This window comes from Myotis davidii, unplaced genomic scaffold, assembly GCF_000327345.1.
Source record: "Myotis davidii unplaced genomic scaffold, ASM32734v1 scaffold566, whole genome shotgun sequence".
In the NCBI taxonomy this organism is placed as follows: Eukaryota; Metazoa; Chordata; class Mammalia; order Chiroptera; family Vespertilionidae; genus Myotis; species Myotis davidii.
This window is the reverse complement of record NW_006296617.1, coordinates 738,948-751,259: the sequence shown is the minus strand read 5'-3', so window position 1 is coordinate 751,259 and position 12,312 is coordinate 738,948. Positions and strand designations below refer to the sequence as shown.

Genomic DNA, 12,312 nt, shown 5'->3' with positions numbered 1-12,312 from the left:
CTCCCCCCCGCAGGCAGGGGTCTCAGCGAGGGCTTCCCTGCCCCCCACTCCCACCTCCCCTCCCCTTTCTCCTTCACAGACCACACTTTGCCTTTTAAAAGAAATGCCACCCACATTCAGAGACACAAGTGCAGCAGTTTGGTGAGCTTTTACAACCATTTTTTTTTTTTTTTGGTTTTGTTTTTTTGTTTGGTTCTGTTTTGTTCTAATTAAATGTATCGTCCTGGGAATCGCAGCCCATCGCAGCCTGACTCCAGTTCCAGGAAATAGATTAGCAAAGGTCTGTTCCGCTCAGCCCAGCCCGCGCTGGGCTTCCGGGGGGGCCCCCCTCGGGGGGCAGGTGCATTACTCAGAGGTGCTCACACGCTTTACTCGACCTCTCAGGAGCTCTCTTATGTCAGAAGTGTATGTCTTACAATGGGTTGGGATGGTAAGTAGCCTCTTTTATTGAGTAATTCAATTATCTCCCTCTTTTTCGTCCCTCTCCTGCCTGCCTTCCTCCTCGCCTTTAGATCAAAGTGATGCTTGAGAGAGTGAATTGGAATGTTCAAATCAGGATTCTAGCCCGGTTGAGCCCTTTTATAGTTGCACATCCTTTCGATGTTTAATTTTTAAAAATATGACGTACACAGTTTTCTAAAAAAAGAAAAAAAAAGTGTTACTGTAACATGACAAAAACCTAAGTAAAAGGCCCCTATGTATGTTTTCAAGCCCTGGGTATGGTATACCTTCTTGTCATTTCAATTCATTGCTTTGTCTCCAGCCCACATCTTTGAAGAAAGTGAATACTCCAAGTCCATTTGTAGGAGACAAAGTTACTGAATTTGGTTTATGATACCTGCATTCAAGTTAATGCTCTCCCTCCCCTTTGCCCCACGGCCCCCCAAACGATTGTGGTTCAAGTAGACCCCATTTTCTCAATTTACTCCAATGTCTCTTATGGTGATGGACGTTGAAATTAAGCAAGTCATTTGTAAAGTACTGTTGAAGCACCAAATCTGTAAAGTGTCAATACCCAGTCTCCTCTCCTTGTCTCCACTGTTCTTTGTTCGAAAGCACATGCCTGATCGTGAAAAGTTGATGCCAACGTGTTACACGCCCAGTCATGGTGGAGAGAACACTTCCCTCAGCCCCCAGTCCCCCTTCTCTACGTGTACAAGGAAAAAACAGCGACAGAAATGACTTGCAGAACCAAACACTGTACTTCCGGTGTGTTTTACAAGCATAAGTTCTCCCGTTAAAAGACAAAACACGTTGAAGTTCTGTTTTCCCTCTTGTCCAACTTTCGGTCCCCGACATACTTGGGTCGAGAAAGCTTTTGAACACACAGCCCTCTTCCACTCCCAAAGATCAGGTTTCCTTTTTTTCCGTTCTTGGGAGAAGAGACAGTTCACTGCCTTCAGATGAGGAAACCTGTAAATTGCAATTTAGGGGGCCACTTGTTCTTCCTCTCATTGTGTTCACAACCTAACTGCTGGGAAGTGATGACCTTAGGTGTGTAAAGTCGATTGAGAAAGAAATGTCCACGCAGTACAGTGTCCTGCAAAAAAAAAAAAAAAAAGATGTCTGAAGCACAAACTGAACACACTTTCCAGGGTGCAAGGTCTGCCGAAAATGAATTTAAAGTTTCCCCTCCTTGGTGAAATGCCTCCTCCAGGAGCCCAGTGCAGAAACCCGGTGCTATAGATGAACCTTCCAAGGTTCAGGACCTACTAAGTTGCAGAGGGATGCTAATGTAACTTTACTTTGAAATGTTAAGGAAATAGGATTTCTTTTCTCACAAGTGGAGCAATCCTATATCGCATTTAAAAACATTTCCCTAAACATTTAAAAAGCGCTCAGGCATATCCACACAAGGGTTTGTTGTTTTTACATCCTCAAAGGAATCTCATGTATCAAACCCCAGAAACCCCAGTAATTATGCCAGACTATTTGGGTAGCCTTTGTTTTTGAAATGTCACAGTACTGCCTTTTTTCTTCCCAAAACTGATGTACCGGTATTAGTTAAAATTCAAATTAATGGATGTTGCAAAAAAAAAGAAAGAAAAGGGTGTCACTCAGAATACCTGATTTAACGGCAACTCTCATACACTTGTAAAATTTTGTATTCTCTGGGGAGAGGTTTACTCTGAAAGCAGTTAAAAATCTCCCAGTAGAATAAAAATCATTGTGACCAGGGAAACATGGATATTCTGGTCCTTAAAGCCCCTATTTTTCTTATTCCCCTCAAATTTGCTCTTCAAAAGAAAATAATAGGATTCCCCCCCCAAAGGGCTTTCTATTTCACATTCTGTCCTGTCTCCCAGATAGGGTTTCATTCAATTTTTTGATCTTGAGAGAAGCCAGCATTTTGTTTTTACGTTAAGAGCTACTTTCTGAAGCCACAAAGGTGGCCGGCCTTTTCTTTGCCAGGAAGGTTGTTCCCCAGGGAAAACTTGGCACCCGGGGAAATGAAGGCTTTCCCAGGTGTTGCATACCTGGCAAGTTAGAGATGAATGGCTGACTCTGAATTTGTCTGCTCCTGTCCAGTTGAACGCGGACAATTTTTGTATTGGGCCGGTTTCTCTTTACTAATGCCTCGACCTCTGCTCCTTCCTCTTAGATCTTTTCCCTTTGCTGCTAGAAGGGAAATGGATGTCTCAGGGTTGCCTTATTCCGTTAACATTTTTGCTGCTATCGCGTCCCAGAACCGTCTTGTATAGGCCAGATCCAGATGCAGTCAATACGTCGATGGTGAAAGTTGCTACTGAAACTATTGCCAGGCCTCTGTGAATGCCCTGTTCCAGACCGCCTAATTCTGGTGCCTGCGGATACCTTCTCGGACCAGAGGGAGTGGTTCTGACCCAGGTTCGGAGGCTGAGTGACAGAAAATAATTCAGAGCAAATAACGAAATCGCTAAGTTTCTAAACGAGCAAGGCATTTGCGTGTACGTGGCAACGTTTCTGACCTGAGGAGGCGAGAAAAGGATGGGTTCTGAGATTTCTGGCAGTTGGTATTTAATAAGGTGATTCAAGGACCCGTAGCAGCAGTCTGCTTGTATAGGTGGAGAGGATCCCCTCAGAATAAGTGGTTTGAGGCTCGTTTCATAATTAAAACCTAATGGAAAGAGCGGAAAAGCTGCCTCATTGTCTGGGTGGCATCTGAGGTTCATTTGGATAAATTAAGGTAAGACGTCGGGGGAGCAGGTTTCATGGATTTGGGTTTCTACATGTCGGCCTAGTCTTCGCTGCAGGCCTGTTTTGCTTTTGGTAGTTCACAGAGGCGCCGTTTTGAAGACTGCGGTGTGTTTTTTTTTTCGTTTTTTTTCCATTTAGTAACGATACGAGGTTAAATGGGCAGTTTTTAAATACATTTCTGACTCAGTTGATGGCAAGATGAACATCGTCACATCCTGCTGCTGGAATAATTTTTTAGCAGAACAGGTTATTTGCTTAGAGGTTATTTGGCCTTCTCCTGGCCAAATTGCTCTGGATAGAGGATCTTGTGTGTTTTTTGTCATTTCATATGTGTCTGTTGGTGACTCAGCTCTCTTATTTGTAAGGCAAGCGGTGACATCTTCCAGACATGGAGGGGCAGCAGGATATGAAAGCGCAGTGTGGGCTTTGGAGGCAGATAAGCCCTCCTGCAGTGTATGGTGGGCACAGATAACGCCCACTTCTCGGGTCATTGCCATCAACTGGGCATCTGCAGGACACCCACGCCATGCCTGGCATTCAGTGAGCCTTGGTTTCTTTGTCTCCCTGCTGTCCCTACTCGAGAAAAATTGTCAATAGCATTTGCAGGCCGGTGGGTAAACAGAAGTCAGAATAACATCTGTGTTCTTGAGGGAAGTCTTGTCTTCCTCTTTGTAGGTTTCTGGTCAGCTTATTCAATTGCAAGGAGCTGATGGGGGCTGAACTAAGTGGGAGCCATCTTAGGGCATGTCGTGCTTGCATCATGTCCTTATTATAGATGCTGGAACAGTCATGCTGTCTTAAGTTTATGCTGACTACCTTCCCGTGTTCACCTTTTGCTGTTAGGATCTGAGTCTGCTACCACCTTGGCCGGCCTCTAGCGCCTCACCCACAGCCAGGGAATCACATCACCTTGAGCAAGTCCTTTACCCTCTCCAGGGCCCCTTAGAGAAACGAGCCAGGACTGTCCCAGCTCTCGGATTCGCCCACCCCATGGTAACTCGGCTGAGTCAGTTAAGGTTTTGTTCGTCCATTCTGCAGCCAGGCTTGTCCCGTGCTTTTCTTGGAGCAGAAAAGTTTCTGGCAGGTGCAAGGAGCTCCTCTCTCCTTTGGACTTTATTTAGAGTTGGGTGGAGGTTGGTACTGCCTTTAACAGGCCTCATGTTTCCTTGCCGTGCCTGACCTGCCTTCTGCAGCTTCTGGCCACAGTAAGGAGTGGCTGCTATTTCTGTAGCTCCCAGTACCCAGCTGCAGGGTAAATGCCTTAGAAATGAGTTGTAAGGTCAGACACTCTGTGGCTAGGTCACGGGCAGATCCGTCTTTTTTAGCAAGCTCAGCACCTGGTTCCCTTGTCCCAGAAACTCCCAAGGCCATAGAGCCGAGTACAGCATGGCTGCTGCCTGCTCGCGCCATCCTCTTCTGGTAGAGGGAGGGTGGCAAGTGGGGAAAGGCCAGGAGTGTGGGACTCGGGCTGGAAGAGACTCCTCAGCCTGTGAGCTTCCTGGCCCTCCCGCAGGTGTGACGGTGCCAAACTGTCACGTGACGATCCTCATGTCCTGCCGGGGGCCCTCTGAGCGCGTCTGCATTGGCTCACGCCGGCTGTCTGCTGAGAAACTGAAACAGAGCTGAAGCCACTCGTCCAAGGTCACAGAGCTAGTGGGTGTGGGGGCAGAGTTAGAACCCTGCGGCCTGTACTGAGCTGTATACTGAATGTGCTGTCCTGGATCTTGGATGGTATTTTTCCAGCTGCAGCATGCAGCCATCGGTGGGATGTGATGTCCATTTGTTATTTGTCTCCTACTTTTGAAAAATGAAATGGAAGAGGGTAGAAAAAGCAGAGTACAGCAAAGGTTCAAGGTGACTTCGTGAAACTTTTGAGAGAAATGTAGAGGAGATGTGGGTCAAAGTCAAGGTTTGAGAGCCACTGCACATAGAATAGGATGGGGCAAACTGTGGCTCTGGCCAAAGCCAGCCCACCCACCCTGTTGTCAGTAAAGTTTTATTGGAACACAGCTACACCTATTCGTTTCTGTCTTCTGTGTCTGCTTTTGTGCTAAACAGCAGAATTGAGTAGTTGGGATAGAAACTGCCAAACCTAAAGTATTTATTTAATCTCTGGCCCCTGCACTGGTATAATGCGCCCAGTGCCCGGTCTGTCTGCACAGCAGCTGTGGTCCTCATTTTTGTTGTGGTGGTGGAGGTGGTGGAAAAGAATGGGAAGGAATACAGGAATTCCCTTTAAAATTGGCCCCAGAGAGAATGGGGTGTGCTACTGCCCTTCTGGGACCTGCTGTGGTTCCCGCATCCACGTTCCACTCCTCCCGATGGATGTAGACACCCAAGCCTGGGCTTTCGAGCCTTTAAATTGAAGGGATTTTCATTCATTAGAAGTAACTGGAGACTCTTGAGGCCCAGCGTTGAAGTGGATCGCAGCTAACATTCCCACAGAGCCTGACCCAGGGGAGCTGGGCCCAGACGCCAGTGTCACTTGGCTGTCTGTCTGTTGCAGGTGGCTTGGAGAATTGCCCTCCTCATTTTCCTAGCAGACACCAGGGCTTAGGTTTCCTTGGGATTCCAGGCCCTGCCATTGCTCAGGACACCAGAACAATCCTGGGGACTGCAGCCTCAGCAACAGAGGCAGGCGGGATCCCGGGGGTGGAGGGGCCACTGGTGGCCGCTTGTGTCTGTTCCCTGGCTACACCCCTCACGGATGGTTTATCATTACTCGCTCTCTGGCCTATCAGGAAGCTCCACTAACACTTGGTGAATGAGTTTGCAACTAAAGACAACCCCTCAATGACTTCGTGAGAGTTTTAAGTGATCCAGGTTGCTGCCTGAGACATGACCCAGTGTCTATGTTAATGACATTGACAGAGAGGGTGTGGGATGCTGAGACTGATGCTGTGTGCGTGTAGAATCTGTTCCCAGCACCTGCCTAGTCTGTACCTGGCCCTGTGCTGGGCTTAGGAAACTTGGGAGTGACTGCCGCCAGCCTCTTTCTTCTCAGCCCTCCAGGAGCCCACAGGTGACCAGAAGTTAATAGCTGTATACAGATAATGGCATTTAAAAAGTTTCTTTAATCGTCCCATATTTTAATGGTACACAGTGCTTTCACTTGGCATCAATTAGGAGTTGGTTTTGAGACAATTCATTATTACACCAGCTGGGATGATTACAGATGTCTCCATTTCTTTGGGGTGACTCTGCCAACAGGGACAGGTTCCATTCTGTTCCAATTTGTGTGGCTGTGTATGTCCATGTAGCAGTACAGAAAGTGGCTCCACTAGCCAACACGTCGTTACCATATTTGTCCTGGAAATCTGGCATTCATTTCTGGTGGACCTGCCTTGCCATTATCTGCTGAAGGCTTCGAACTGGGAGACGACTTGGTGCATTTTTGGCCAATAGAATCATCGTGAAGCTGTCAGAACTGCAGCTGTGGGTTGTTGGGAATTCGCATCCAGTACCCTTGCAAAGAACCAGTTGCAGTCCTTCATAAGAAATTCTTGAGTGGTGTATGAAGTCATAGGCCAGGTATTTTTTAATAGAAAAATGTTAACACTTTGTCTTGGTTGAATGAAACCACATTGATTCCTCTGAAAAGATTATAAACAAGGAGAAGTCCTAGTTCCCGAGTCCTGGTTAGATTTTCCTCTGGAATGTTAGACATCGCTTGTGCTTGGCCGCCAACCAGCGTCTTTCCAGCTTGAAGCAGTCTGAAGCCTCGCTGGCGTGAGAAGGTTAAGAAACCCTTTGTCGCTGAGAAGCAGATTTCAGCGGTTGATTGTCTAGAGAAACTTGGATCAGAGACAGACCTTCATCAAGCACATGAGCTGTTTTCGGAACGAGAGAACGAGTGGGAGTGGAAAAATAGCTACTCAGGCAAAGACTATGACACTGACTCTTAAGATCCTTGTAGCAGGCCGGGCTTTTCCGTGGTCAGCTTGTTTGAAGCTCTGCAGAAATGTTGTGTTTAAGTGGGTTGTGTGCTCCGATGAACCCCAGTGCGGACACTCACTTGGGGGTGAAGCATTCCTTCTGGCATTTAGGGGACTTTGAATTTCTTTCCCTTGGATTCTCATTGCTGTCTGTCCGTCTTTGGATAAGTCTCATTTGTTACTTTATTTCTTTCCCTTGGATTCTCATTGCTGTCTGTCTGTCTTTGGATAAGTCTCCTTTGTTTCTTTTGTTTTTTAATTTCTTTCCCTTGGATTCTCATTGCTGTCTGTCTGTCTTTGGATAAGTCTCCTTTGTTTCTTTTGTTTTTTAATTTCTTTTTTCTTTTTTTTATATTTTATTGATTTTTTTTACAGAGGTATTGATTAAGGCATTACATATGTATCCTTATCCCCCGCCCATTGCCCCCATCCCCCCACTCTTGCCCTCACCCCCCTGTTGTCTATGTCCATTGGTTAGGCTTCCATTGGTTTTTCACTAGGATTCCTTGGGCCTTTCTGTGTACTTCTTATTCCCTTAACTATTCCAGTGTCTTTGGTCAGATTTTTTAATGTTCCAATTCCCTGCACTTGATGGTTGCAAGGACCGTATTGGCCTCATGTCTTTGCGTAGGGATAGTTTTTACTCTGAAGCATTTGTTCTGGGCTAGGTTGTGGTCTCAGGGAATTCTTCCCACAGGAATTCCATCCCTCCTGGGGCCCCACCACTGCCTTCCCTTCACAGTTGGAAGGGGAGCAACAGAGTGTATAAGGAACTTGCCCAGTGTCTTACTTAGTACCTCCCTTTGGCATTCCTTGGAACACTTTTATTTAGGATGTTTTCTGTCTTATTTTTTCCAACTCAGTTATAAAATTTAGGGGAGGAGTTTTATCAGTTGGCCTGATTAGTAAATTACTCTTCCTCAGGTAATTTCTACTTGTTTCAAGGGTAGCAGTTAAGAACTGGGCCTGGAGTTAGAAAGTCCTAGATTCTGGCTCCGGTTCTGCTTCTTCCTGCTTTGATCCTCTGGGTGAAATTTCTTCCCATCTCTGAGCCTCAGTTAGCTTTTCTGTAAACTGGACAAACTAAATGAATCACCGTGGAATAGGTTTGTTAATGGGTTTCAGAGCGAGCTCGGTAAAGCGGGGAGAGCTCAGCCGCCTGGTGCCTGCATGGAAGTTGCTGCTACAGAATGTTTGGAATGAATATTTCCTGCTGCACTAATGCATTCAGGCATTCATTCAACAAATGTTTACCCACATTCTGTCATGTATTAGGTAGGGTTTAGGCACTGGACTTTATAAGGCTCTGAGGTACCCGGACAGGTGTTGTAGTTAAGGAAACCAGGGCAGAGAGGTGAGGCCCCCCCCCACCCAGGACTCCAGCTCTCTGTTGGAAATTTAACTTCCTAGGACCTTGACACTCCCATTACCTTGCTGAGATTGTCCCTACTTAGGGCATCTTTTAAAGTTTTTTATTATGGAAATTTTCTAACAATCAAGAGAAAAGAACATAGTATCATAGATCACCATATCCCCACCTCCCACTTTGACCCGATGATACACATTCTGCCAGTTTTGGTTCATCTCACCTACCTCCATCCCCCTTGCATAGTTTAAAGCAGTTCCCAGATCTTACCTCGTTTCACCATAATCATACCTAACAAAATTAACATTCATTAATATTTCAAATACCCAGTCCGGGGTCGGATGTCTTCAATTTCCCCCACATTGACTTTTGGCAGTTGGTGTGTTCCTGTGTGGGTCCTGGCACCGGGCAGGCTGTCCTGCTCTTGTTGAAGTGAGGCGTTCAGCGAGCTGGTGACCCGGCTTGCTGGTGGTTGGGCTTCTCTTCTGTCATTGGTCTGTGCTTGCAGCCCCGGGGGCATCCGTGATGTGAGCATGTTACCATGGAAACAGTGCGATGTCACAGAGCCAGTTATGACCACAACTGGGAGTGTTGAAGGAAAGAGAGGAACAGAGCCCATTTGCTCTTGATTTCTGGTCGATGAACCTAGGTTGTAAGGACACTGAAAAACATGTGCAAGACCCAAAGGTTTATTTCAAGAATTTCCTGCCTCTGAAAATCCCTCAGTGAGGTTCCCCTCCCAAGGGCTGTTTCATGTCTTAAATCAAGGGAAGGTCTCGGCCTTCTGAGGTCTCAGGCACGAGCCCTGAGCCAATTTTCTAAGAGGAAGCCTTCGATCCTAGTAAACGACTATCCCACAGGGTCAGATTTGGGGTTCCTTAAACATTTGAAGAGGCAGAGCTTCCTTGTAATTTTCGTAGTTTTGTCCCTAGTTAATGGGTCATTCAGAGCCTACCCAGGCAATTTGTTGAGAGTTTGGGCAGTTAATGGTCATAACCCTGACCTTCACATTAACCTAGCCGTCTCTTGTCAAGGGCTCTCATGATCTTCAGGTAATAGCCACTGCTCCCATGAGTTTCCATCTTTGTTGTTCCTCCCCCTCCCCCCTCTCTAAGCCAGGTGGATTCACAAGCCCAAGCCCCTTTGAACTTCCATCCCTCTCTCTTGTCTAGAGAATTTCCATGTTGCCAAGCTTCATTTGTGTGAGGCACCTTTGTCCCTTCTCCCTAGGGCTCAGCTCTCCCTGTGCCTTTCCCTCCTGGTCAGCCACTTGGTTTTTACTCTCTGGTACCGCCTAGATTAGAGCTGAGAAAGGGGAGATGTCCATTTGTCAGTTTCACCAGGATTTGTTAGGAGAGGATGGTGTTGGATCAAGAGAAGTTGGGACCTTGTTGGCCAGCAGTTAGCAGTGGTCCCAAAGGGAAGTTGTCTGTAGCTTTTCCTTAGAGAAATGCTTCCCAGTGAGCATTCAGCCAGTAATGTAGAGTTAATCTATGCAGAGGTACGTTCATGCTAGCTGGTTCTTAAAACAGTAGCTACTGTCTGTCTGATACTTACTCTGTGCCTGCCTCCATGTCAAGGGCTTTGTCCATATTATCTCCTTTAACCCCTTGAGGTGAGTACCATAGTTATCCCATTCTACAGATGAGGTTGGGGTTATATATACCAAGAGTATACTCTGGGGAAGAGGAAGAGCTAGTTGAGTTACTTGGTCTGCAGAAAAAAAGCCAGATGCCCAAATCTGTAGGCTGGTAGGTGGGGCCAGCCTACTTTGAAAAGAGGAAAAAGTACTGTCTTTGCCAAGCTCATGGTATGTGATTGAATCCAACATGCTTCTCTGTCCTGTGGCTGAAGGGGCATCCAGATATATTCTTTGACCTGAGAGGAGGAGCTGGCTGTCACCAGCTCTGCTAATGGAAACTTAAATGCCCCGGAAGTTTAGTCTAGGAGTTGAAAGGCAGATCTGACTCTAGGCAAGGTGGTGATTTCTTCCCACTGCCTCCCGGGTGCCCGCACGGCTGGTTTCATGTCCCTGATGGCTCCGGCAGGTCGGTAGGCCCTGCTGCAGCCGTCCTGGGGCATTGCTCTGGGAATAAGGTGGTCTCTGCCCAGGCCGAACGCTGCAGGGTTCCTCCTGCATGCTGGTCTCAAGAGAGCTTGATTGAAATGATTAGCGCAGTGGGGCTTCCCCCACTTTTCTTGGGGGATTATGTCACAGTCTATTAAGCGTGCTCCCTCGGTATTTAATCCCGCTCTGACATGGATTTTGCTGGCAGCCTGTGAAGTGGCGCTGCTTAAACCCGGTTGCTGTTTTGTGGAGACTGCTCTGTGCAGTCCTTCCGGTGCCCTCAGGGTTCTACCTGTCCCACTTGGTTTGATTTTCTTTCTGTTGAACAGTCTGAAGGAAATAGGCCCCGTATTCGTGCAGGACATTTAGCTGGGACTCCCCATTGTTAGCAGAGGGCATCCTCTCAGGTGAACAGAAGTTTGCCTAGGGCTCTGAGGAGTTTTGAGAGCATGGGCCGGCCAGATGGCCCTGAGAATGCACAGTGGTCAGTCGAATGTGATTGTCCCAGTGTCCCCTCCAGTATCCTGTTCCCCTTCACAGATCACCAGATTTTTTTCAATCCTGTTTATTTTTCAACCTCTCCCAAATCTAAGGAAACAAAGTTTCCAGTATTCACGACCCGTTTTGTAAAACATTGTGTGAAAAAGTCCTATGGTAGTTTCGCAGCCCAGATATGATGGGGGCTGTTAGTACAGATAGTGCAGAGAACTCTTTGGTTGAAAGTCTTTGTAGCGTGGACCTGTCTTGGTAAGTCCTTTGGCATCTGGAAGGCTTGCTTCTGCAGTCATTCCTGATGATGGCAAAGGCTTTGGAGTTGCTTGGGTGGCCTTTTGCGGTCCCACCCGCAGGTGTCGGATGTAGAGCGGCCTGGGCCTTGGTCTGAATCAGCGTGCAGCAGCAGGAGAGGGATGGAGGCCTAAGCTGACCCTGGGCAAGACCTTCGCCTGCTGTGCCCGGGGTCCTTGCCCAGGAGCGGGCACGGGTCAGAGAGTGTCGGGAGGTGCCAGCCACCCTGGCTCAGCTGCCAGAGACCTGTATCACAGAGGCTTCTTTGTGGCCTGGATTTCTTGTAATTTGTATCTTTTCCTATTTGGAGAATGCAGAAAAGGAGGTGCTCAAGGACCCGGCACAGAGAAGATGCTCAGAAATGTTTGTGGCACTAAGTAGGCGGTGGATGAGAGGTCTCCCCTTCCGCCTCACTGAGCAGGAAGAACAGTGGGCTTAGGGGCGGGGAACAAGTCAGTTCTGGTGCTTTTCGGGTCACCCCGGCTGTCTGACCTGACTAGTCCCCCGTCACCTACTCTCCCTCCTATTTGAAATGAAAGGGTGATGGCGTCCCACTATCCCTTCTGCTCTGCGGGCTTTCTCCTGGTTCCAGAAAGCTCTTTTGCTGTTGGCAGTCTTGGGCTTTCTGTCTTTTATCTGGACTTCTAGGAGCCTAGGCAGTTCCTCTCGAGCTATGTTCCCTCCATCCCTGTCCTGGGATTCTGGGTACTTTATGCCCGTGTCCCTCTCAGCTTTTTCCTTTCCAGACTAAAGCGTTGAGAGGGATGCTCTTTATAGCTTTTCTTCGTGGATACCAGCCTCTACCTCTCCGATCTGTCTTTGGGCCTTCCCCAGCTCCCTTGTGTGTCTGCCTGTCTGGTCTGTCTGGCTCTCCCGGTATTTCTCCTGAGGTGAGGTCACCTAGCCCGCCCCAGTGTTCCCCTCAGGCACACATCTTCTTGTCTCCAGAAACCACTCTCCCAGTGACTTCCAACTCCAGA

At 47.6% G+C, this 12,312-nt stretch overlaps 1 protein-coding gene and 1 pseudogene across 1 annotated transcript in view; one reads left to right on the top strand and one right to left on the bottom strand.

The window, feature by feature from the left end:
- Positions 1–62: 62 nt before the first annotated feature.
- The window catches only part of ZC3H4 (zinc finger CCCH-type containing 4), a 36,899-nt gene continuing 24,649 nt past the window's right edge, over positions 63–12,312 (top strand). Inside the window, exon 1 of the mRNA XM_006772041.2 lies at positions 63–141. Within this exon, the coding sequence (XP_006772104.1) occupies positions 104–141 (38 nt within the window). The 5' untranslated portion in view covers positions 63–103. The remainder of the gene's footprint in view (positions 142–12,312) is intronic.
- LOC107184411 lies at positions 6,280–7,291 on the bottom strand (annotated as a pseudogene).